The 25,771-nt window shown below is 40.7% G+C and overlaps 1 protein-coding gene across 3 annotated transcripts in view; it reads left to right on the top strand.

Moving 5' to 3' along the window:
• The window catches only part of PRKCA (protein kinase C alpha), a 163,933-nt gene that overhangs the window by 129,605 nt on the left and 8,557 nt on the right, over positions 1-25,771 (top strand). For all 3 annotated transcript variants that reach the window (XM_064467307.1, XM_064467308.1, XM_064467309.1), the window contains exons 9-16: positions 4,755-4,898; positions 5,645-5,818; positions 8,704-8,795; positions 10,312-10,374; positions 10,889-11,027; positions 19,521-19,601; positions 20,976-21,083; positions 23,552-23,692. In XM_064467307.1, coding sequence (XP_064323377.1) covers positions 4,755-4,898; positions 5,645-5,818; positions 8,704-8,795; positions 10,312-10,374; positions 10,889-11,027; positions 19,521-19,601; positions 20,976-21,083; positions 23,552-23,692 — 942 coding nt within the window. The remainder of the gene's footprint in view (positions 1-4,754; positions 4,899-5,644; positions 5,819-8,703; positions 8,796-10,311; positions 10,375-10,888; positions 11,028-19,520; positions 19,602-20,975; positions 21,084-23,551; positions 23,693-25,771) is intronic.

Raw genomic sequence — 25,771 nt, 5'->3', positions numbered from 1 at the left:
TATTTGTAATGCTGTAAGGATGAGTGATCCTAAAATAGTACGGAACATTTTAAGTAAATCTTTTAGAACTGCTTTCTATGAAATATATTTTCCTCTACGTCAGAGCCAGTAGGCTGTGGTTCTGGTTAGCTCTTCCTCCTTTCAGATCTACCTCTCTGTCTGGTCCAGGTATTTTCCATATTACTCCTTTTTTCTAGCCATATCCAGCTGTAAGAAAACCACCTCCTCTTCAAGAAACTGAGTTTGTTTAGATAAGCGCCTGAGAAAATATATTTCTTGGGCTATTTATAAGGCCAGAGCTTCAAGAGAAAAATGGTGGTTCTGCGCAAGACACTGTTTAACAGTGTCGGCTTTAGGGAACAAGGCATCTCTCTGTGGTATCACATCTGGGTGCCTGGATCTGCGCGTGTGTCTCACGTCCAGTGCCCAGCTCTTCAGTTGTGTGTGTGCAAAGCTCTACATCACAAATTGTTCTCCTTACACACGGTTTATCTAGCCAAGAGAGCCCTGGGTCTCTTTATTCCTCTGTGCTTAATCCTGTTGTTGAAACAGCATTCCCAGGAGCTCTGGAAATCACTTCTATCCAAAACCTGTCCTAATTTTAGTGCTTAAGTTGGCCTTAACAGAGCATAAGCCTCAAGCAGATTTGCTTCCTTTCTAATAAACAGTAAAGCTATTAATCATGGGGGATCCTGGATGCAGAGGTGACAGTGAAAGAAACGGTGTGCGCTTTTACATTTCATTTATGCAAATTAAAAAGCATCAGTAATGTTTTCTCTAGTATATTTATTTTTATTGTGCTCCTCTCCTTGACTGTATTTTAACAGTAGTTTCAGTTTGTAGTTCCCTACCTGAAGTATCTGAAATATATAAATCGTTCTTTTCCTGAAAAAACAGTCCCACATGTTGGGGTATTCAAAAAGCTGAGGAAAAGTGTTTTTCTAGCAAAGTGACTGTTCAGCAAGTTATTTCCCATGTGGGTCGTAACAAGAAATTAACATTGCTCTGTGTGAAGAAAGTTTGCAAGTCATCGCACTGTATATAACGTCATTAAGCAACTCCAGTGGGTGCAGCCAACGAAATATTCAACCAGAGGGTGAGCTGAAGGCCCACTCAGATGCCAGAAGCCCCCTGGAAATGGCCACAGCATATGGGTAAATGAGGTTGTCTCCACATGCACACTGAGCCCAGCACGTTTCACATGTATTTGCTCCAAATCTTTACTAAATTTTGTAAGCAAATATTTGTTTCCCTGTGTCTTCACCCATTGCTTGCAATAAGGCATGACGTTCACTCATTTTCTAGATTTTCTGTAGTTTAATATAAAGCAATTATGATATTTGAAGACATTTTCCTAATCCTTTAGTCACAACGAGAAGTCCTTAGTTGAGTTTCTGCAATACTTTTGTCTTGCCCCATATTCTGGGTTAAGTTCTGTAATAAAAGGGCAAGGTTAAAGGCTTTCCATCAACATGAGTTATTGGTGATGAGTTGTGACATTTCTGTTGAGTGTAGAAACTTCCATGAAGCTTATAAGAGATATTTTGGTTTAGGTTTATACTTCAGGATTAATTGAATAACATGGAATATAGACACAGCAGCTAGTTCTTGAAGACGGGTAATAAGTACTAGCTCTTTCAGGGTTTATTTCGTAAAGATGTCTTGCTGTCCCATCAAAAACTTGGTGGCACAGGTACCATCTGTAATGGCTTGACCATGTTTAGCTGATTTTATTTCCGTGCCCAGTAGCTCTGGAAAATTTTTTAAATAGTACTAAGAAGACGACAAAATGATATGCCTGAGGCAAAGTCATAATTGAAACATGTTGGAGTAGTATTTTGGGAAGCTCTTAATGGATCATCTGTGAAATGTTTTGGTTTGGATTAGCATTGTTTCCTTTTTTCAAAACTCCCAGTACATGTTTGCCAGCTTTGAAATTCCCACTATATTTCCACTAGGACCGTAAGCCAAAAAACAGCAAAAGGAATTCACATGCTAAATGTGAAAAGATTTTTTTGCCATGCTCATGAGCAAACGGTCGGTGGCTGAGCTGATGGGAAATACGGACCTTTGGTACAGTTTTGATAATTTAATAAGGACATTAGCCCATTCCACTTGGGTCCGTGTACTTGCATTGAGCCTGCCTGGTCATTCTCCAGCATTTTGCAGATGCCTTTTTCCTATGTTTTCTTACACATGGTTTGCAACAGGGTTCTCTCTTCACACATAACAGCGTCCAGGCTAATGCACTGAGATAGCTCAGCACTAGTGGTGGGGTAACCGGGATTGTCACCTTCCCGTCACCATGGATCACTCACAGCTGACATACGGTCTGATAAGCTGCTGCCTGCATTAGCCACCTACCTGGAGCAGATGGCACAGAAGCCCACCTGAGCGAACAGGAGGTGCCTGATGTTCTCCTTGAAAATCTACCATATGAAAAAAGAAATTACCAAATTGAGAGCCACGTGTAATTTTAAAAAGATTAAAAAATAGAAGTAGAGGAGCATGTCTCCAGCTCATTGACTGTAAGCATTTTCTTGCAGGGGTGCAGAGGGGCCTTGGTTTCGTTCCCTTATATTATTTTAAGATGCCCCCTTCAGGTCCTGACAATTTCATATCGCATGTAGTTGATTGGGGCGAGCGGGTGCTTTCAGCTGTGGGAGCCAGCAGAGGGCTCAGGAGCCTGCTGATGAATCTGCCGCTCTTTCTTTCGGGAAAAGTACTGTTCACTCCCCGAAGCCTGGGACTGCAGCGCTGAGAAAACACTCCCTGCCTGAACGGCGGGTTTGTACCCAAAGAAACAAATTGCTTTGGAACAAAATTTCATCTGTTGTTTCAAATGATACATTTTTCAGACAGGCTGCCAACAACCTGTTGGTTTAAAATATAAGAAAACTAGTGTTTTCCGTTTGGGGCCTGATTTGGATCTCCCTTACTTGATGAAAAGGCGGATATTGAAATTGCTTCTTGTATCACAAGAGCTTTTATCTGAGATCCCATATGCGAGAGCATCACAAAGACATGGTCAGCAAAGCTGCTCCTTTAAACCATGTCTTCCTCTTGTACAAACAAAGGATATTAGGAGTTTTCTTTTTTTTCCTTGTTCTGCTTAGGGCTCAGTCTTGTCTTGTGGCCTTGAAAGGAGCTTTGTCCCAATGAAGAGCTCCGTTACAGACACTGGATTTGTCCCAGCAGCCAGATCTGCCGAGGGCCATCCCTCACAGAATCGGGGATTTAGGCTGATGCCCAGGGTTAGCTGTTCCTGATGTTTGCAGAGCACATGATCCTGATTAGCATCTCCAAGCGCTGCTTTCATGCAAGCAAGTAATAATAGTGGTGTATTGCAATAAAAACCAAAGAGATCAAAACTGCCAAAATTCATATCCCTGTGGCAGGGTATAAGCCTTTCTACATATATGAAGTTGCAGGAAGAGTCATCCAATCTTAATATGCTTTTCAGGTGATGTGTGCTTATTTTATCAGAGGATTACTTGACATTCACTGCCTGCAGTAGCAGAGGGCTGGAGTCTATGAATTGTCTCTTTCAATCGTAAACTTGCCTGGGGAGAGGAAAGTTTATATCTTCCAGTTTCCAGTGAGGCTGCCAAAGGTATCTGCCAGGCCAGGCTTGGCTTTTAAGGTGGTTTATTGTGTGACTTTGAATAAACTTTAATTTCTATAATTTTCTTTATTTGTAGAACAGTGATAACATGCAAATACTGTCCTTTCGTGGTGCAGTGAGAGAAGTAGTTATCCTTGCATGACAAGCATATGTCAATGGCACAAAGTAAATTAACCATATTAGAGATTCTTTACCACACCAACACACTAGAGAGCTGGGAGAAAGCACTTATATCCCAAAGCATTATTAAATCTTCTTGACTTTGCTTCTGCTGGTATATGGGATTATTTTGAGAAAAAGAGGGATATTATGTTATAGCCTGCGTTATCTTTTGGTGAGTCTTACTTTTTCTCTTCTATTAACTTGGAGATTTGAAATGCAACTTACTTGAGCAATTATATGGTGTCTCATATGAAATACTGAGGCCGTTGCAACCTTCTGCAAACCAGAATGTCTTACGAAGGCAGAGCCTTTGTATGTAATATTTCCCTTCCTTCCTTTTCCAGATCAACACTTGATTGAAAATCAAAGTTGATTGTATGCTAGTTTGAAAGTGACCATGTTCATCTGCATTAATTCTCATGTGTTTTGGTTTCTTTTAATGTAGGTTATTTTTCTTAATGCATGTCAAAGATTTCCTAACTCTTGCTGTGCAGTGCCTTTAAGAATTACATTTTAAAAGAGAATGTATTGAAGAGACTGTTTATATCCTAATATACCCTATGTAGATTATAGCATGATCTTTTAAAAGCATTTTTTGTATTTCAGAACAAAAACAACAGATGAGCCTGCTTTTGGCATGAAAATAAGTGATTTTTTTTTCTTTGGCTTTGGTTTTTGCTTTGGTTTTGCTCTTCTAACCAGATAAGTGTACTTGCTTTTATCTGGTTGTACATGAACACATTTTTTCCACTTTAATTCACTCAATAATGTCAAAAGTATTGTCGGAATGAGTCTTTGAAGTTGTGTCTGTGCAAATTTTGTTATGCAGCCTTTCTCCTGGGAATGCCGCCTCAAATGTGGTCATCTCCAATTCTAACCTTCACCCAGTGACCCATTCTGCCAAGAAAATGGGCTACTCTTCTTACTTTCCTCTTTTTGTGTGTGTATGTGTGCGTATGTTCTTCAGAAAGCCAAACTTGGGCCAGCTGGTAACAAAGTCATTACTCCAACAGAAGACAAGAACTCAAGTGTGCCATCCAACAATCTGGACAGGGTGAAGCTGACAGATTTCAACTTTCTCATGGTTCTTGGAAAGGGGAGCTTCGGGAAGGTAGGAATTCTTCATAACTATTCCGCTCTCATTATTTTTTCTTTTTTTTCTTGAGGAAGAATGAATGAATAATTCTCTAAGAAGCCAAATCCTGAGTCAAAAGGATGTGCGTTTCTGAGAGAGGATTTCTTAACATGGAGTAGGGTGATTCCCTAAGGGCTGGCAGGCTTCAGTCATGACTGGGCAGTTTTCTTGAAAAATAAAAATTAAAAAAACTCAGACTGTTGGGCAGGATGTAAGAAGCAGTTGCTGACTTTTAGGTCCTCACTTCTTGGCAGTTTCAAGGAAATTAAGTCTGCTTTTCTGGCTTTACTACCTAGGTCACTCTGCCAGTTCTGGAAGTCACCAACACTGGTAAGGCTGAATATTGGGCAAAACCCAGGAATAGTATATATATTTGAAATCTGTTAGCTGAAAGAAAGAACTGCTATTTTTCTGTCTGTTTGAACAACCACTTACATGATAAAGTGCCCTTTACTGAAGAAGTCCCCTGGGACTTAAATCAGCCCTTTGGCAATGTGCCTGCGATTAACCAGAGGATTTTGGCACAGGCTTTGCCTGAAATGACTGGTACAGCTCAATGCAATGGGTGAGTAATGATGGTATTTTTGGAGTTTTGATCAAGTTAGTCTATACCGATAAAAGGAAAAGCTGGATTGCCATCTACACAAATCTTCGGGCGTATGAGTCACCTTCCCTCCTTGGCAGGTAGGAAGATTTTCACCCTGTTGTTTCTCTTTGTGCAGGTGATGCTAGCAGACAGGAAGGGGACGGAGGAGCTCTATGCAATCAAAATACTGAAAAAAGATGTGGTGATTCAGGATGATGATGTTGAATGTACAATGGTTGAAAAACGAGTCCTGGCATTGCAAGATAAACCACCATTCCTGACACAGCTTCACTCTTGTTTCCAAACAGTTGTACGTGAGCTCTGTCTTTCTTGCCACCCTGACGTTTTCCATACTATATGATCATGGATTTTATCAGTTCAATGACATTTATTATCATCCAACCTATATATCACAGCTTCTGCACATAGAAAATGGTGAAGAAAGAGATACCGCATGTAATTACCACTTGTATTTTAAGTATAAAACCTAGGTTTAAAAATTTTTCTTCATACAGTAATTCAGGCAGACCACTGTGAAAATTCATAAATTTAATAATGTGTGCTTTGCTCTGTCAGAGCCTTAAGCCCAGATGCCCGAATGTTCGTAAGTACTCGTAAGGATCTGAGGGCAGTTCTTGAAAAGTCTTAATGGCTGTTGTTGTACCGTGACGTGATTAGATATGAATCAATGTTGATGGATTTAATTTAGTTTTCTGGCACCCCTGGCGCAGAGGAAAGCACTGGGGTTGTTTCCTTCCTTCCTTATAAATATGCAGAGCGGACATTTCTGCACTATATTGCAAAACATCTTCCAGAGACAGACCGCAGGTGAATTTGGCAATCCCGCAGCACCATACCAGTCTGTTGGGTGACATGGAAAGTTGCGTGGTAGACAAGGGGCAACCAGTGTGCTTTTGGTTTGCCGAGTGGGCATGGATACGCTCTGACACTAGTGAACTGGCTCCAAATGTTCCAGGCTGGGTAGAGGTCTTCACTGACGAGAAATCAAGTCTCTGCCTGTCTCACCTTGTAGCCATCTTTAGACAATGGCCTTGAACCAGTGCCCCAGGGGTGGGGCAATGAAAGGACATATGTTGTTGTTCGTTCACTCAACTATTCAATATCTTTTATTACTTACATTGTTGATGGTGTTTAATCAAAACCAAAAAAAACCCAAAGACATAACAGGCAGCTAGTTGGAAGTAATACCATTGTAATATTCCACAAACAAACCACGCCATCCTGCCACCATTTCACAGCATAATTGTCTGTATTGTTAGAGGCATTTTCAAACTCTTTAATATCTACAAATCTCTGAGCAGAAAATGGCCGGAATGCAACAAATTTGTGGACATAAACACAATAAAATGTGAATCTGGGAACTATTGCACTTGGTAATTCTTGCTTTCTAAAATATTCTTCTGTCTCTACTTATTGTAGAAAGATTGTTGTAATAAGAGGGGTCCTAGTGAGAAATAGACTTATATCTCCCTTTAATTCTTTATCTTTATATAACTTCATTAGTAACCAAAAAGCTTAATGTTATCAGTAAATGAAAAACCACTTTTTTTATTCTTATCTTTCTTCAGAGCAACTACATTTTAAATCTAAAATCTTAAAAGTACAAATGTCTAGTGTTTTCTGACTAAGGGGAATGAGCAAAAAAGTTGGAGTTTTTAGTATTTACAGTATAATTTTATTGTTTTATTATGTACAAGAGCAATGGAGCTATATAAAGGCCTAGATAAATCTTTAACACCTTTGCCTAATTTACTTAATGTCTTCCTAAGAGTTGAGTGGTTTGCACTTGCTGCTATGAAATATTCTGAAGGATTAAGATTAGCTACAAAAATGAGAAATTGTATATGAAGGAGCAGAAAAGGCATAAACTGTGACCATAGGAAAAACTATTTTTTGTTAGTGCTTTCAGCTTCTGTTGCCATAGGTATTACAATAAGGCAATTCATACAAAAAGCTACATTTTATAAATCCAATCTGGCCAATTAAACGTTTTGCCTATGGCTTGTCTGTTGGACCCAGGTTAGGAAATCACAGCTTTTCAATGCGTGTTAATGTGCTGAAAATTTTGTTACTGGGCAATTAGAGACTTTCTTTTTCAATGCACGCTCCTGAAGGAAAGAGAGGAAGTAGAGATTGAACTGGAGCATCTTAGCAATGAGTCAATCTCTCATCAGAATGTTGGATCAGAACTTTTCTACAGATACTTCAGGATAATGATTCTGTCCAAAATAACTGAAGTAAAATCAGTCTTCATTGACTGGGAGGAAGACCATTAATGCATCGTACATGCTGTCTGAATCATGTTATGACTGCAGAAAGTAAACCTGCCATAGTGTTGTCCACCAGAATTCTCAGTGTGAGGTGGCCAAAATCACCCATCTTAAATCAAAGATGTTTGTTGAGTATCAACACTGTTCTTAGTGAAGTCACTTGGAAGAGCTCAGTTCTAGTCCTCTGAAAACAGGGGGACGGACCTACTGTTTCAAGCCTTACTGTCTGAAGGTCAGTAGGTAGGAAAAATATTACTTAAGTGAACTCAAATATGTTATGGTCATGTCTGATTTGAGATACCTGGACATGGCCTTTAAAAGTCCTCACTGTGCAAAAAAATCTCCCTCCAAAATACCGTATTGCCGTGGTCTTCTGGCTGACATATGTTCCTGCAAGAAACAACTTAGTGTCACTTGTAAAGGTTCCAGATGATTTTGTAAAGCCTACAACGACTGTTAGTCTTGAGTCTTCATAATAATCAAAATAATATATTTTTAATATCTTCTACCTTCCAAAGGAAATCTTATTCGGAGGGATTAGAAATGGCCTCAAAGCAAGGATTTTCAACCATCTTTGGTTTTTTTACATTTACTTTTAGAGAGGCAGATTTTTTAGACAGAACTGCATGTGAATTATTCTGGGAACCATTGTAAAGAAATAATACATAAAAGCGCGTCACTAAAACTGGCAAATCCAGACAGATCTCATCCGTCACTTACTCTTGCAGGTTTTAGGAAACATCTCACTTCCATTTCCTGATATATCAATTTTGCCAGAATGTACAAGCAGCCCCAATAATCTTAAAAGCTTTATAATAACATATTAGTGACTTTTTTTGCTGATCAATGCATATCTAATATTTTCTCTAATGTGTTTATGTGAACCTTTAATACTTTATCCTAGGACCGACTGTATTTTGTTATGGAGTATGTGAATGGTGGTGATCTCATGTATCATATTCAGCAAGTAGGAAAATTTAAGGAGCCGCAAGCAGTGTGAGTGTTCACGTTCATGTATTTAAATCATGTCGTCATCTTAATTCTTAATCATCTTAATTTTATACTGTAAGAGGATTAGGTTTCTTTTTCATGCTATCTAGTAGCATCTTCCCAGCTTCAGTATGAAGACTAGGCTGGACTCCTTCAGCCCAAAAGCTGAAATTTATTTTGAAAATGTTGTTTGCACACATAGACCAAAGGTAGCTACGCCTTTTCATTCAAAACATACAGCACGAACAAAGGCATGCAATGCCTACTTTAGAAGTGACAAGAATTTAAACAAGGCAACAGGAAATTAAAGATGTTACTTGGTATTCTGGTATTGTTTTTAAAAGCAAATATAAAAAAAGAAGTAGAACATTTCAGTCTGAATTCATGTCATAGGGAAAGGCAATACAACTAGACTCAGCATTGCAATATAATTATAGTTTATACAAGATAAATTCAATGTATAACTTGTAAGAATTTCTGTGATCCTACTTCAGTACCATTCAGTACCGTATCAGTACCATTTTAGTCACGCTTATAACATCTCATCATTTATTAGTGTTTCATAAATCATTTACCAATGAAACTTTAAAATCAAGTGTGACCAACTAAGAATTCAGCTAAAATAATTTCTCATTTCAATTTAAATAATCAGGGCGTGTTTAAATGAGAGGCCTTCTAAATATAGGTATTTGAGATACAAAGCAAAATTTCAACAACTCGCTAAATACAGTCTAGGTGGTGTCAGATCACCGCTGGCTGCCAGCTAGTGCACCTTGGCAACACCCGTTGCAAGCTACGGTGCTTTATGACAGCTTATGCCTGTGGAGCGTGTTTCAGCACACACGTTCACAAACGCCTCTGATCAAGTGTTTCAGAACTAAGCTTTCCTTTCCTTTATGCTAGCCTAAAAATTAATCCAATCTTTAAATAATCTTCTTGCATAAAATTTGTACAGCTCCACCGCAACTGGCTTCAAACATCCATCAATGTTATATATCCTTTAACCACATTCAGCAATTATATTTTATGTGGTAATCATTTTAATTAGCTTTCTGTAATTAATCCATTAACAGCCTGTGTAAAGGAAAGCTATTTCTGCAAGTTATTTCATGCCATAGGAATTGCAATGTAAATTGGGCTGCATCCTGAATTCAGCACTGATATGTGATCAGAGATAATGACCTTTGCAGGCAGATTCAGATCAGTGCAGTAAAATGCAGTGCTCCAGATGCACCATTTTTTTGTGGTCTAGGGAGGCATTTTCAATTTTTATTTTTAATTCTGCATTATTTTATCATCAAATACTCAAGATGTGTCTGTTAAAGTCAAATTGAAGTAAGGTTTCTTTTATGTCATCTGCCTGAAACATATATTTTTATATTTATATATATATACACACACTACATGATATACACTTTATATGCTATTATACTATAATTCTTTGCCACGATGAATTTCCAAAATATTTTGTCAGAAGGAAATCATGAGGCAATAAGAAATCTGTTGGGTTTTTTTCATACAGGTTCTATGCAGCTGAGATCTCAGTTGGGTTATTCTTTCTCCATAACAGAGGGATTATTTATAGGTGAGTATAATCTGACATAAGTAATTTCTGAGCTATTTTTAAAACCCTGAAAAGATCAGTTTCTTTAATGTTTCAATGCATTTTAAAAAATATTTTATAAAAACCATCATTGTAATGTTCTTTTTGGTGTGTTGGTGCTGGGGTGCTGTAAGCCAAAGCCACTGCTCTAATGAGCTGTTCTGATGTCCGTGCTCTGCCCAGCTGAAAATGCTTGAAAATGTAAAACGTGATCTTGTGCATTCTTGTGTGATGTTTAATAGTTTTACACGTTCTGAAGTCTCAGTGTGAATGTGCTCATGGTCATATACATCCATCTCTTGATTATTTGTCCAGTTTCAGGGCTTACGGTCATCCTTGTGTCTGCAGCGAGGTGCCTGGCTCCATCTGGAGTGCTGACTGTCCCCTCTGCCCCCTAGATAGCTACACATATTCCTCACCTAGACTCAGAAGTAGATAAGTTGGTCTTAGGTGATCCTAAACATTAATAATATTAAATTACTGTGATTCTTCATAGAGATCTGAAATTAGATAATGTGATGTTGGATTCAGAAGGACACATCAAAATTGCTGATTTTGGAATGTGCAAAGAGCATATGTTAGATGGAGTAACAACCAGGACCTTCTGTGGCACTCCAGACTACATTGCACCAGAGGTAAATATTTACCATTTCAAGAAACTTTTAGTCTCTCAAATGGAAATTGTCCCTACGCACATTTTGCAGCACCAAGTTTTGATAGCTGTAACTCTGGATACTCTGTGGATGGTATCATTTATACTTCTGCAGGTATATTGAATAACTTTGTGAATTAATACAATACTATCAATAAGACTTTACTATTTTTCAAAATATCTAGTTGATTGAAAACCTAGCCTTTTATGAGATCAGTGCAGATTTTGTTCACACTGCAAAAGACTAAAAAAGCAGGATCACCACCTTGTGATCTCAGATTTGTAGCCTGGAACGTTATTAGCCTAACTTTGTGCTTCAATTCATGAAGTCATAGAGACTTCATGGGTGTTGCTGAGGTTGTTGATAAGGTCAGCAAACATTTTATTGGGAGCAAATATAGCTTCTTTAATGTCTTTCACCATAGGTTTACACAACTGCCAAAATACAAATATCTAAATGATTGTTTGGTATTTTCAGGAAATCACAAACCACTCATCGGTTTTTGGGAAGGGACTCACGAGGTCTTGAAGCTTTTCTCTGACCTCCCTGCAACACTACTGTAGTCTTTCCCAGGCCATGTCTTACAAATGGTACACAGGTGTCGTGAGTTACTGCTCCTGATCTCAGGAAAGCTCCAGTTGTTGAAAGCTTCATCAAAGCTGTAAGATCAGGGTTTGAATGGAGTTGACATAATAAATCCATAATTTGCCTTGAGTTTTCTGTGACTTGGTGATACCAGTGCTGCATTCAAGTCACTGAAAACCACAAACACGAACCTAACTGCAGTGGGTCTGAACCGAAAATGTCATCGTGAGAAACATAGTTCTGCTTTAAAGCACTGTGATAAATATGAGCTTAGAGTTAAGGGGTTTAGTCTGGATATGATTTGTATTTCAATAGTTTGGGTATAAAACATTAAAAACAAGCACATGTGGTGATTTGGAATTGATTCAAATATCTGGATATTAAAATCTGGTATTTGTGCATACTGAGCTTTCAAGAGTCTTGATTTGTTTGGCTGCAAATTCAACACAAGAGGCTGTATGCTGATCCAAGACACTCAGTGTTTCGCTGAGTGCTGGGCAAGAGGCAGCTCTGGCTGGAACATTTCTGGCTGTAATTGAATGTTTTTGGAATATGAGAGATTTATACATGGACAAGTAAATTACTGTCTAAGGTAAATTTTGTCATCTCTGTGAAATTGGAATGAAAAATAGTTTGTTTTTTTTTCCAGTTGCTAATTCGTGCTTTTCAGAGTGAAATATTGTGTATTATAAAACCTTGTTTTCTCACAAATTGCTGTTGCTTGCAGCAGGGTATCAGAACAACCAGAGCTGTACTTCATTTTTTCCTGTCAAAACATAAATGAAGCCAATATTACAAATTAAGAAGTGTCCTTTCTGTGGCAATAGTCTTGTGCCAGATAATACCAAAGAACGTGTTGTCAGTGCCAAAATACCCAATATGGGTCAGTGTTGGAATGATTTATTTTACTTTATTTGGAAATTCCATATAAAGAAATAAACCTTTTACCAAAGCATTCAGTAACTGGGAGGAAATCAGTCTTCTGTTACCTTACGAGCAGATATTTTTTTCTTCAGTTGGCTGATTTTCTTTCATTTCTGAAGACATTATTGTGACTGACAAATTGCTAACTAGGTCTGTGGTAAACCTCAAAGTAAGGTTCATATTTTCCTTGGCAGGAGCATTTCAGCATGTTTCCATGGGCTAAAATTTATAAATTTATAATACATTATAATGAGGATGCATCTGCACAGTAGCATTCCCTGCTGGGTGGAGATAGATGAGCTACATCTACATAAACCATTGAAGGTATCTAGAGTAGAGTAGTCCTGCGAGTGTGTTGCACTCAAACATCGAGAATTAGCTCTTTTCATTAGTATTTGGGAAATAAAGTTGTGACTCTAGTGCGGTCTGAAGGAGCCCCCGCTGCCTCTACATGAACTACCCGCAGACAGAGTTCAGAGATAACATGTCTGGAAGGACCATACAGGGACATCTTAGCTGGCTTCACACAATGGTATGAGATTCAACAAGGCCAAGTGCTGGGTCCTGCACTTGGGTCACAACAACCCCGTGCAACGCTACAGGCTTGGGAAGGAGTGGCTGGAGAGCTGCCTGGAGGAGAAGGACCTGGGGGTGCTGGTTGACAGCTGCTGAACATGAGCCAGCTGCTCTGCAGGGAGATCTGGATAGGATGGAAGAGTGGGCCAGCAAGAACCTTATGAAGTTCAACAAGGAGAAGTGTAAGGTCTTGCACCTGGGAAAACATAATCCGGGAGCGCAGCAAAGGCTGGGATCCACCTGGCTGGAGAGCAGCTCTGTGGGAAGGGACCTGGGGGTCCTGGGGGACAGAAAGGTCAACATGAGCGAACAGTGGCTGCTGCGGCCAAGAAGGCCAACAGGATGCTGGGTTGCACCAAAAAGGGCATCGCCAGCAGAGAGAAGTCATCATCTATCTCTACTCAGCACTTGTCAGGCCACACCTGGAGCTCTGTGTGCAGTTCTGGTCCCTGCTGTACAAAAAGGATGTGGCCAGGCTGGAAGGGGTCCAGAGAAGGGCCACCAAGATGATCAAAGGACTGGGAAGCTGCCATACGAGGATAGGCTGGGAGAGCTGGGTTTGTTCAGCCTTGAGAAAAGGAGGCTCAGAGGGGATCTCATCACTGTGTACCAGTACTTAAGGGGTACCAGTACTTAAGGGGTACTTACAAAGAAGATGGAGGCTCCCTTTTTACATGGAGTCACATGGAGAGGACAAGGGGGAACGGACACAAGTTCCTCTTGGGGAGGTTCCGACTGGACACGAGAGGGAAATTTTTCACAGTGAGGACAGTCGCCACTGGAATAATCTCCCCAGGGAAGGGGTTGACTCAGCCACGTTGGACACCTTCAAGAGTCGTCTGGACAGGGTGCTGGGCCATCTTGCCTAGACTCTGCTCTTCCCAGAAAGGTTGGACTAGATGATCCCTGAGGTTCCTTCCAACCTGTGATTCTGTGATTCTGTGAAAAAAGTGTGCCCAGGTGGCCAAGGAGGCCAATGGCATCCTGGCTTGTATCAGGAATAGTGTGGCCAGCAGGAGCAGGGAGGTGATTGTGCCCCTGTACTTGGCACTGGTGAGGCTGCACCTCGTGTACTGTGTTCAGTTTTGGGCCCCTCACTACAAGAAGGAGGCTGAGGTGCTGGAGCGTGTCCAGAGAAGGGCAACGAAGTTGCTGAAGGGTCTAGAGAACAAGTCTTATGAGGAGCAGCTGAGGGAGCTGGGGAGGTTTAGCCTGGAGAAGAGGAGGCTGAGGGGAGACTTTCTCGCTCTCTGCAGCTGCCTGAGAGGGGCTGGAGTGAGGGGGGGTCAGTCTCTTCTCCCTAGTAACAAGCAATAGGACGAGAGGAAATGGCCTCAAGCTGCACCGGGGGAAGTTTAGGTTGGATATTAGGAAAAACTTCTTCACCAAAAGGGTTATCAAACATTGGAACTGGCTGCCGAGGGAAGTGGTTGAGTCTCCATCCCTGGAGGTATTTAAAAGAAGGGTAGATGAGGTGCTTGAGGATATGGTTTAGTGGTGGACTTGGCAGTGATAGGTTAGTGGTTGGACTTGATGATCTTAAGGGTCTTTTCCAGCCTTAATGATTCTATGATTCTATTATATGATCTCCAGACAGAAAAGCAGGGGACTATGGTGCTGCATTCAGCAAAATGGACTTGCACACTTTGGTGTACTGTAAAATAGTGCTTTCCTTTTTTAATGATTGGAAAAGTTAGCATTTGTTATTGGGTATATAACGCACTAGAATTAATATTATTTTTTTATCCTATGCAATTTCAAAAATGTGCAGAGATTAAACTGGTAGAATCCCAGATTTGACCACTTCTGTCAGGCAGAAAGTGCTTATCTAGTAAAGAATATTTATTGATGTGCTGTACTTAAATATTTATGGTCAGAGTGGTAAAATAGCTGTGAAATGAATTAATATTTTGTATTTCCTTGACCAGTCAAGAGAGGCAGAAGGAGATAGATGTCAAGAGGATTATCAGGAAAGGATTGTGCCTGTGGTGCAGTACTGAACCCCACCATCAGCATCCCTGCGGCAGCTAGAGCACTGACTTGGAATTTCAGAGGAATTTAAATTAGAAACTCTGTTTCCCTTCTTCTCCATCTAATAGCCTCAAAACCTTAAGTTCTAACCTTGCATTTGCCAGGATTGTGGGAGGCTAACAGGTATTGCAGAGGTTTGGAGAGTCTGCATTTGACTGTTTCTTGTGCTAGTAATATTTATTTCTTTTAATAACTGAGTTTTAACTTTTCCAGTAGACGTAAGATATGTTCACAGAAGACTTTCTCTCTTGCCTCTGGGATATAATCCTTTCATCCCAACTGGCTACCAGCTGCAAGCTGCAATGATCTAAACATTCCTACAAATTGCTGGTATTAATCTCTGTGTCCTGCTCGTAACTGTGCCTTCCTCAGAGGCAAAAAAGGGGGGGGGGGGGGAAGCAATCAACATCCCTCTGCCAATTTGGCTTGATGAGAGAAATTCCTCCTGAACTCTCAAATCCACAGCATCTGAAAAGACAGAGCTTTTAAAATACAGTAATAGGTAGGGAAAATGGAACATTTGAAATGAAAAGGAGACGAAAAAGGCAATCATTTAAATTGGTGATGGAGGAGGAGGGGAAGGGAAGAGTCCCATCAACTTTCCACTCCTCCCTGACCAGTAGAAAGCGGACATCATAGCTGGGGGAGGGAACAGATCTTCATTCCTAGGCACATGAACTCCTTCACTGCTCTGTGGGTCTGCTCTGCACACTGCAGTGGGACAGAAGGTCATAGAATCATAGGATCATAGAATCATTAAGGTTGGAAAAGACCTCTAAGATCATCAAGTCCAACCCCAATCCCACACCCCCAGGCCTCCTAAACTATGCCTGAAGTGCCAGGACTACACCTTTTTTGAACCCCCCCAGGGATGGTGACTCCCCCACCTCTCTGGGCAGCCTGTGCCAGTGCCTGACTGAATGACAGAATCACAGAATCACAGGTTGGAAGGAACCTCAGGGATCATCTAGTCCAACCTTTCTGGGAAGAGCACAGTCTAGACAAGATGGCCCAGCACCCTGTCCAGACGACTCTTGAAGGTGTCCAACGTGGCCGAGTCAACCCCTTCCCTGGGGAGATTATTCCAGTGGCGACTATCCTCACTGTGAAAAATTTCCCTCTCGTGTCCAGTCGGAACCTCCCCAAGAGGAACTTGTGTCCGTTCCCCCTTGTCCTCTCCATGTGACTCCATGTAAAAAGGGAGCCTCCATCTTCTTTGTAAGTACCCCTTAAGTACTGGTACCCCTTAAGTACTGGTACACAGTGATGAGATCCCCTCTGAGCCTCCTTTTCTCAAGGCTGAACAAACCCAGCTCTCCCAGCCTATCCTCGTATGGCAGCTTCCCAGTCCTTTGATCATCTTGGTGGCCCTTCTCTGGACCCCTTCCAGCCTGGCCACATCCTCTGTCAGTAAAGACATTTTTCCTAATACCCAGTCTAAACCTGGCCTGACACAGCTTGAGGCCATTTCCTCTCATCCTATCACTAGTTACTACACCTACTTATTCTAAAAGATACCAAAATTTGTACATGCATATAGGATTATATTGGCAGCTGCTGCAAGGCAGCCAATGATGGCTTTGAGTGCGGCAGCTGGGAGGTAATACATGATGATTTCTGGATAAGGAGGAGGGAACTACTGAAAATATGACATATAGAACTTGCTGACTTGGTAGCAATGCATGTATGCCTGTATATTGAAAACTCATCTGCTTCCTCCCCCATGTAATTCCTTCCTTGAAGTAAGCGTTCTTTCCTCTCGTTTACATTTTCCAATTAATGCTTTGAATAGCTCCCAATATCATGAGTATAACCGCCGGTTTCCGTGCATGACACGCAGATTGGTGAGTGAACGTGGCAGATTGCTTTTCTGTGTTTCACTTGTATCATACCCTTACCAAGATTAAGCTGGTGATTCAAACTGGGTGTATTTAATTAGGATGAAAGGAAAAAACTTCCAGGGTAGAGCAGCAGACATTGACAATACCACCTTTTCTTACGTTGCAACAAGTTCAACACAAAAAGTGTTTTCATTGCATTTGCAGTGGGACTTTTTTGCAGTGGGACCTTTCCAGTCCCAGTGGAACTTAAGGTCCATATTTATTTCTCAAATCCCACTCTTCCATCATGCATCCCGTCCGGGCAAGAGAGGTGTGTGCCAGCTCGGAGGGGGCACTGGTCTGTTTGTCAAATGCTTCTGCTGATCTTGGCATGTGGCATCAAATAAATGTTTTAGCCAATGAGATAGGACAAAAATTTAATGACTCTGACCGTATGTTAGGTTAAATGTGGGAGCTGTTTTCATGTTAATTCTACCTCTCTTGATGATTCTGCTTGATGTTCCCTCACAAAGGCAGATTTAATTGGGACAGATTACATTTGCTGATGAGAATGCTATTTAGAGAACAGCCCAATCTTGACTCACCTCTTGCTGGATAAACAAGCAGCGTCACTGAGTCCGTGCTTTGTTACATCTCTCATATTGTGGTATTGCATTGCCATATTGAAAAGATTTCCTCTCCTCAATAATCCCATCAAACTCTTTCACAATAGGAAGAGAAGCCGGTGGCCTCCTGGACAGACCTGACTGCCAGGATGAGAACCATGACGGTGTAGCAGTATTTTCTTTCTCAGTGCTATGGATCCATCTTTTTCTCATTTGCTAATTGAAATAAACTGTTCCTACCAAAACCACTTACATGAAGCGCACTTACTGTACAAAGTGTTCTGCCCCGATAAATTAATGACCTTCTGAAAAACATCCTCTTTTTTTCTGATACGTTTTTCCATAAGGCAAGGAGAGATTGTTGGAGAAGGGTTGAGGTTCGAATGTTTTATCGTTTTCTGTGTGTAAAGGCCAGTATTTTTTCTGGATAAAATTTTGAAAGTGTTTGGTCTTTCAGAAGCAACAATGATTCCAGTGGACCTCTGGGAACGTACTGGTGATAGAAATTAAAGGGAGAATAAACAAGTATGTCAACCCCTATAATATGAAATGAATGTCCATATGACTGCTAAAAGACAACTAATAAAGATTGCCTTTAGGTAGAACCTTCCAGTTGAGAATCTTATTATTACCTCTGGTTGTGTAATATATTTCAAAGTGCAATTCATTTTGAAATCCTTTGCTTAGAAACATTGCAGTAATTTTTAATTCATGTGCTGCTGTTATACCAGTGAAAAACGTATTCACATAGAGACTATAATTTTATTTGGTAGCCAGGCAGTCCTGCTTTATTGAACTGGTGACTCACTCTTTTCCTGAGAAACTACAAAACTTGCCAGTTCAACTTCTCTTTCAGACAACTAAAAAATATCTAGGCTATGTAACATGTTCTTCTCTTAGAAAGTTGTTTCACGAAGAATAAAAATGCATGCAAACAGGACAATAAATGCAAGCCCATATGGAGTAATGACTGCCTCAGTTCTCTGCTCGTTCTAGTGGAGCGATAGCATTGGGGCTGGAGGGGCTGATACTGCCTTCCCCGACGTGGATGGACAGTGGCTGGGATGTCCTGCGTCCCTTCATGATTCATAATATCCCTTCACAGTTATTTAGAAGGAGATCTGAGAGAACGTCTGCACCTCAAAACTCCTCTATAGCATGCCCAAATGCATCTCTTAAATAAATTATCGCTGATCTCTGAAGAGGCCTCGATTAAAGAAAATGACGCACGAGGGGACCTGCGTGCTGTTGGCACTTGCAGCCTTTCGTTGTGTCAGAACTCAATTTGTGCTTCAATGTGAGTCAGATGTGAACCCAGAGGATGCAAAATACTTGACATTTCCATTAGGCTGAACAGCAGAAAGCCCTTTCTCTTTGGTGTAGCTGGTATCTAGCTTCATACTAAGGGTATCTTAATCGTGCAAGTTGGGAAAATGTATGTGAGCTTTTCAGGGTTTTGCTCTTTTCTTAAGTTTTTATTCCTTTTACAGCAGAACAAAAATATAAATATTGAAAAGAAAAGAAGGCTTAATTATTGATAATCTGTAAATTGAGTCTCATGATTTCAAGCTTTGACAAAAATGGATGGATAACATTTTTGCCTTGTATCTTACATTGTGCTGCTGTACTTCCTTCTTTGCCTTCAGATGCACATCCCAAGGTCTCTTAAGACCACATTTCCCAAGATATCAGAGAACCAAAAGACACAGGCAGGTTTAGACTAACATTTGCAAAACAGTCCAACTCCCACTGAAACCAGTGGTTTAGCTGGAGTGAGGATTTCAGGATTGTCTTTCTGGGCTTTTTCAAGGAAATATGTTCATCTCTGCATGTCACTATTTATATAATACGTCACAAGACTGGGTGTTAGTTAACATAGGTGTTTTTTCTTTTGTTTCTTTGCTATTATACAGATTATTGCTTACCAGCCCTATGGGAAATCTGTGGATTGGTGGGCGTATGGAGTGCTGCTCTATGAGATGTTAGCTGGCCAGGTAAGAGTTACCCTCCCGTGCTGACTGTGACCTCCTGCCTCTCCAACGCTGCTCTGTTTCAAGGCTCCCTAAAGGTTTAGGTCCCTAGGGGACAATACGGGGGCCTTTTATACTGATATTATCTCCTTGTAGTCTTGACTGACTCCACTGAGAATGTATTTAGGCTTTAAGCTCTTTATATTGCACCCACATAATCAAGCACTGCCTTTGAATTCAGCTTCTTTGTACTGTAATAATGTTATAAATAGCCATCTTCAGAAATGAATGGGGGACACTTGAGAAGGAAAATGCATGTCAAATGGAAGAAATATCATTTAGTAGTTTGAAACTACAGGGAGACATAATAAGAGCGTGTGTATGCTCTACATTGGAGTTAAGTCACAAGAATACAGTTTTTGTATTGTATGTCCTAGGGGTAAACTATGGGTCTCACCACTTGAAATATGCTCAGTTACAGACCCGTTATTCTGTACAGTTAATGAGATGTTGCATTTTGAGTCACTGAAGTAGAAAAGCAACACTGTACCCCTGTAAATGGCAGATAACTACTGACTTTAAGGAATTTTGTTAGTCTCGAGTTGGGAAAGATTTCTGCAATTGGCTTTCAATAAGTGCTAGCTAGAGGTATGTATTTCCTAAGCTTAAAACATACCTTTTTAACAAATGCCTTTCATAGTTTCCCTACTAAATTCCAGCCAACATTTTAAAAGTTTTTAAGCTGTTGCACTTGCAGTTGATAACATTTACAGTCTGCATTGCAAATATTAGACTCACCCACAGGCACTTTCCTCATCACCTATATTTAAAAATAAAATGCAGCCCTTTCTTGTGATACACTCTCCCCTTCACAGAGGCAGAGTCTACAGCCATGTCTTATAAAACAAATTGGAATTTAACTGGAATTAAGTGAGGAATGGATATACCTTAACACAAGGTGATTAAAAGTTAGAGCCTCCAAATTTCACCCTTTGAAGTATTTTGGCTGTCTGGTGCACAGTAGCTTTAAAGGCTGATTAAAGATGATCACAAAGATAATCCTGCACACATTTCATTAACCTGGCTGCCGTGCTGGGGGCAGAAATGAACTTTTCTCCTCAATTTCTACCCGAGACTGGCAAACACTAAATTTCTGGGTCAGAACATCCCAAGCTGCAGATGGCTGGAAGTTTGGATTGTATTCCTGGACAAGGACCACTGCTGTATGCTGATCTCTTTGGGCATCTGTGATTGACTGGAGGAAGGTTGATGGGCTGGAGGCACCTTTGAACTGGCCCAGTGTGGCCATAGTATTGTCATGTCATTTCCTAAAAAGTGAAGAATTAGAAAAAAAAAACAAACCCCAATAAGTACCTTACCTGTGATTTATTTCCACAGCCTCCATTTGATGGAGAAGATGAAGACGAACTTTTCCAGTCCATAATGGAGCATAACGTTTCCTATCCAAAATCACTGTCCAAAGAAGCTGTCTCCATCTGCAAGGGGGTGAGATAGAGGCTTCTTTATCATTAAGTTCCTTTTTGGCAGCCCTTGTGAATAACTAATTTTGTCTGGCTTTGATATGGCACCATAGTATTTTTAAGTGCAATTTCTGTCAGGCTGTGCTAAGCTACATTGTCATGAAGTGCTCATCGCTTGGTGTCACTGGTAAGTATTCAGCTCTTCCCGCTGTGCCTGCTTGTTTCATGGTAAGAACAAATGTCAGAATCGGTGGCTGCCAAATCCAAAGCAGAATTTATAAACAGGATGATGGTGTGAAACGTCTCCACCCACTTTGCCTCTCAACCCTTGGCAGCACAACCCCAGTTTGCAAAGGTGGGGAGATCTCTCAGCTTAGATGGGTACCAGATACTGCAGCAAGCACGCTGCGGTCCTCAGCCCAGCGTGTCTAATGACAGCGGCAGAGCAAAAGAGTTAATAAGAATAACTTTTAAATGTAGGGAGAGATGAGCTTATGTGAAAATCTTTAGCGTAAATGCAAGGAAACTGTGGGGAAATCCTGACCTAGTTGTAACCTGTGTGGCCTAAAATTTGTCTTGGATTCTAAGTGAATTTAATTTTTTTTTGGAGGAAAAGATTTGACTTCAGGGGATTAGCTCAGGAAAAAAGAATTCATTTGACTTTCCTTTGACTCCATGTGATTCCCTAGAGTACTGTCAATCTGCGGCTTTTCCAAACCACCATCTATAAAGCGTTACTTTGATGTCGTACTCACACTGATAAAATATCACTGCACTTAGTGTCAGTTATTTTGGTATTTACTTTCCTCCTTTCCTTTGCAACCATTTATGAAGGATTGTACATGAGCTGGATATTCATCCCCTAAGGTACAATTGTCAAGGAAAAGAAAATCTGTTTAGAACAAGGTAAAAGGAAAGACCACTCTAATTTTGGATTCTATCCCTGTGTAGACATGCTGGCCAGTAGAAACAAAACATGATATATTTTTGTAAAGCACATGCAGATTGATGCCTTGTCATGAAAATCATATATTCAGACAACACAGTTTGAACTTGACCTAATTACCGTGTTTTCAGCTCTCCTGCTTGCTGCTGTTCTGCTGGGTGCTTATGCAAAGGGAGGTCAGAAAGCTAAAATTGCATCGCGCCACTAGGTTTAAGGTCAAGTCTCTGTGATAATAACATGTTCATTGTCTGTATTAAACTAACAAATTAATTCCAGATTTCAGTGAGCATTATACCTGAGCTAAGAAGTCAATATGAGAAGGCTTGTGAACCTTGTAGTCAGCCATAGCTCGGTAATCCTGGGACTGTGCACCATCGGGCAAGATGAATGTGCCTGCTGTGCTCTTGAAATTGAATTGTCTGCTTGACACCTATTCCACTGGTTCAGAGTTTGTTGGGTTTGGTTAATGCAGTAACTTCAGAACAGAATTAAAACTGCTGGAATCATTACTCACATTTTCTCAGATCACCTACTGTTAAAGCCAGGGGTTTAGAAAAGGTAACAAAAATGGCAAAGTGGCTGTTAAGCTTGAAGGATATGATTCCTAGCCCAGAGCACAGCTGACTTCCCAAAGCCTGCTTAGAGTCGCTTTTATTTTAGGTTCAAAATTGGAATCTGATCAACTTAACATTTGGAGGGAGACTAAAGCGGTACAGCTGAGGTTTTAAAAAGATGTGTTGGGGTATCACTCCCAGCCATATATTAATCATATATAATTTGTGAAAGAGCTTTTAAGAAGTCCCCACAATACTGGAACTGAGAGTTGAAGGCTACGTTGCTCAATTCCTAATGTACATATCAATTGAAAAGATTTTGAGGAGCTTGCTAATTAGGGAGCATATTACTGTTTCCAAGCATGCAATGCTGGTGGGTTTGGGTTGGGTTTTTTTCTTCCAAAGCCTGCTTAATCTGTGCAGCTGGGTATAGTATTGACCAAGATGTCATTAAGGATGCAAGGGAGGAAACGCAGATTAGATATTGTCAGCTGGATGCCAAGAAATTGTAGGCTCTGTAATGAGATGCCTTGAACAAGCCCAGAAAAATGAAAAGAGGGGGGTGTACTTCATACAGCTTTAATATATTGGAATTTATTAAGCTTAATTGATTGTTGAGGTAGGGCAGAAGCTGTTCTGGAGATTTATAAGACTGAACTGAAAGACCAAAGGCAAAATTCAGGAATGAGTTGTGAACTAATAGGATGGCAGCGTGCCCCAGGCGCTGCCTGCCCACCCACACCTCCAGCGGCAACCTCAGCCGAATGGGAAAAAGGTCTCAAGTGCAACCTGTGATTTTGCTACTGGTGTGCTGTCTCCAGTGATCCAACAAGAAAAAACTAATCCTCAAAAAACTAATTTTAGCTTTTCAAAACAATTTTATCAGCAACTTACATCTTCAGGAGAGGAACAAGAGCATCACAGTCTGCGGAAAGTCTGTCTCACTTTCATTCCAGTGTTAAATTTAGTCATTTGGTGTTTTCTTCCTAACAGCTAATGACTAAACATCCTGCAAAACGCCTTGGCTGTGGCCTTGAAGGTGAAAGAGACATCAGGGAGCATGCTTTCTTCAGGAGAATTGACTGGGAAAAACTGGAAAACAGAGAGATTCAGCCACCTTTCAAACCTAAAGTGGTGAGTCAGATGCCAAGTACTTCCCTCGCTAAATGTGTCTGCAGCCATGCTTTCCCGTGGGGTGAGATTAGTGCTGGCTTGATGGTGCTGCAGATCTGGGACACTTCTAAAGTAAGGCAATTTGATTATGGCAGACCAGTCTGTAAATCTGCTAACGTTTTGGTATCCTGTAGCATAACCCAGTGTGCTTTGTTCCTTGTGAAAAAAATCTCTGTGTGATTTGAGTCCTGACTGGACGGTCATGCACTGCGTGGGAGGTTGAAAACAGGGAAAATTAGCACATTCACATCAGCCACTTGAGACCTGTAATAAATGCGGTTCACGACTGTCTCCTCTGAACATCTAAAGTCAGTGACTAAAGATACCTGAATTACTGGGGTGAATTTCCTCCACGGTGGGCTACACCCCACAGGGGGTTTGTCTTCCCCATCCTGGAGTGACAGAACCCACATCTGCTGAATTTGCAGGAATAATCCCTGATTTATTTTTAACGTTTATTAGTGGTTTACACACATGTGTCTGTAGGAGTATTTGGGAAATCCAAACAAGTGAAAGATGTCCTTACTGTGAGTACTGTTTGCGTAATATAATTTGAAGAGCTGTATTTCTTGACACAGAATTTCCTTCAGCGTGTGCTGTGCTTTATTGACAAAGAAAAGTATATGCACGCAAGAATACAAGCTTTCAGGAACAGCTGTAAACTGTTGTGTCGTAACATTGAACCTTTCTTCTCTAAAACGTTTTGTGGTTCATTTGAGATGTGTGACTGGCTGTAGCACTGCAGGTATAGGATCACTGGTTTGCACAAGGATCTATTTACCGATAGAGACAACGCTAGTGTGGTATCACGAACTAATGAACAGAGGGAGGCCACTACCCAGTGGCACGATCTATTCCTCTCTTTTTGCATACGAATGACTTTTTCACATCACCAGGAGGTGCTGCTGAGATGCTGAGAAGAGTGTTTTGTGCTCAGGGAAATACCCTTTTCATATGGTGTGGATTTTCATGCAGGGAAGGGTGTAGGTAAGGAAAGAACATGCGTGGTGCCGCCAACCCTGCCCGGCCGGTCCCCTGAGCTGCCTGCCTGGAGGGGAGCTGCACCTCTTTAAAGCATGTTTTATGGAAGATTGTTATTAGATACTTCTTGAGTCAGATGTAAAGCTGATGGTAAAGCAAATTTACCTTCACATCTCTAAGTTTTATTAGCTCAGGAACTGAGTGCTTCGACTCTCCTTGAAGTTAAAAGTAACTCCAGCATGAAGGTGCTAAAAGCTTGAAGTATGGTCTGGTTCCATCACAGCATGTTTCATGGCAGATCCTGGCTCCTGTTAGAGCAGCTGTGCTCTGTCTCCGTGGTTATCATGACCTGCTTTGTTTGTACAGGCTGCCGTTAAAATACACCAAGGCATGTTCACCTGGAGCCTAACTTTCCCAGATGAAAATAATTTAAAATCCAAGTCAGATATTTACGTACCCTGTGTATAACTCATTTATTGCGATTGCTGATTCAATCTGTATGGGTTCTAGAAAGCAAAAAGCACACAACTCTCAATCTGTTTGAAGATATGGGGTATTTACAGGCTTTATTTGGGGTGTGGTTTTTTTGGAAAGCCTTTCTAGGTGCATCTTCTCTAGAAACCATGTTGCTGCAGGAATAACTCAGCTACTTTTGCACACCGGCACGGCTTTCACTTGAACACGGAGCCGCAGATTATGGGTCAGCAGTTGGTCGGTTTAAATAATGTGTTCCCTTCCAGATTGACATTTCACAGGCTATAGGCATGGACTGCTTATTGGGCAAGACGGACATTTTACTCATATTTGTAAGTTCAGGAGTTCCAAGAGTCTCTTTTTCAGTTCTGCTTTAATACTGCATTAACACTCATGATAGCAATGCTACTCTTTAATGTAAAGACAAATATGTAATTGAAGATGCAAATTTATTGATAAATTATTATATTCACACTCAAAAAATACCCAAATTTCACTTGAGTTATTTCTCAGCCTCTACTAGTATAAGCAGTAGTGAGAGGCTTAATGGAGTCAGGCACTTTGGTTTCAATATACAGCTTTTTT

This window comes from Phalacrocorax carbo, chromosome 16 (genome assembly GCF_963921805.1).
Source record: "Phalacrocorax carbo chromosome 16, bPhaCar2.1, whole genome shotgun sequence".
Taxonomy (NCBI): Eukaryota; Metazoa; Chordata; class Aves; order Suliformes; family Phalacrocoracidae; genus Phalacrocorax; species Phalacrocorax carbo.
Note: the sequence above shows the minus strand (reverse complement) of the source record. Positions and strands in the feature narration are given on the sequence as shown.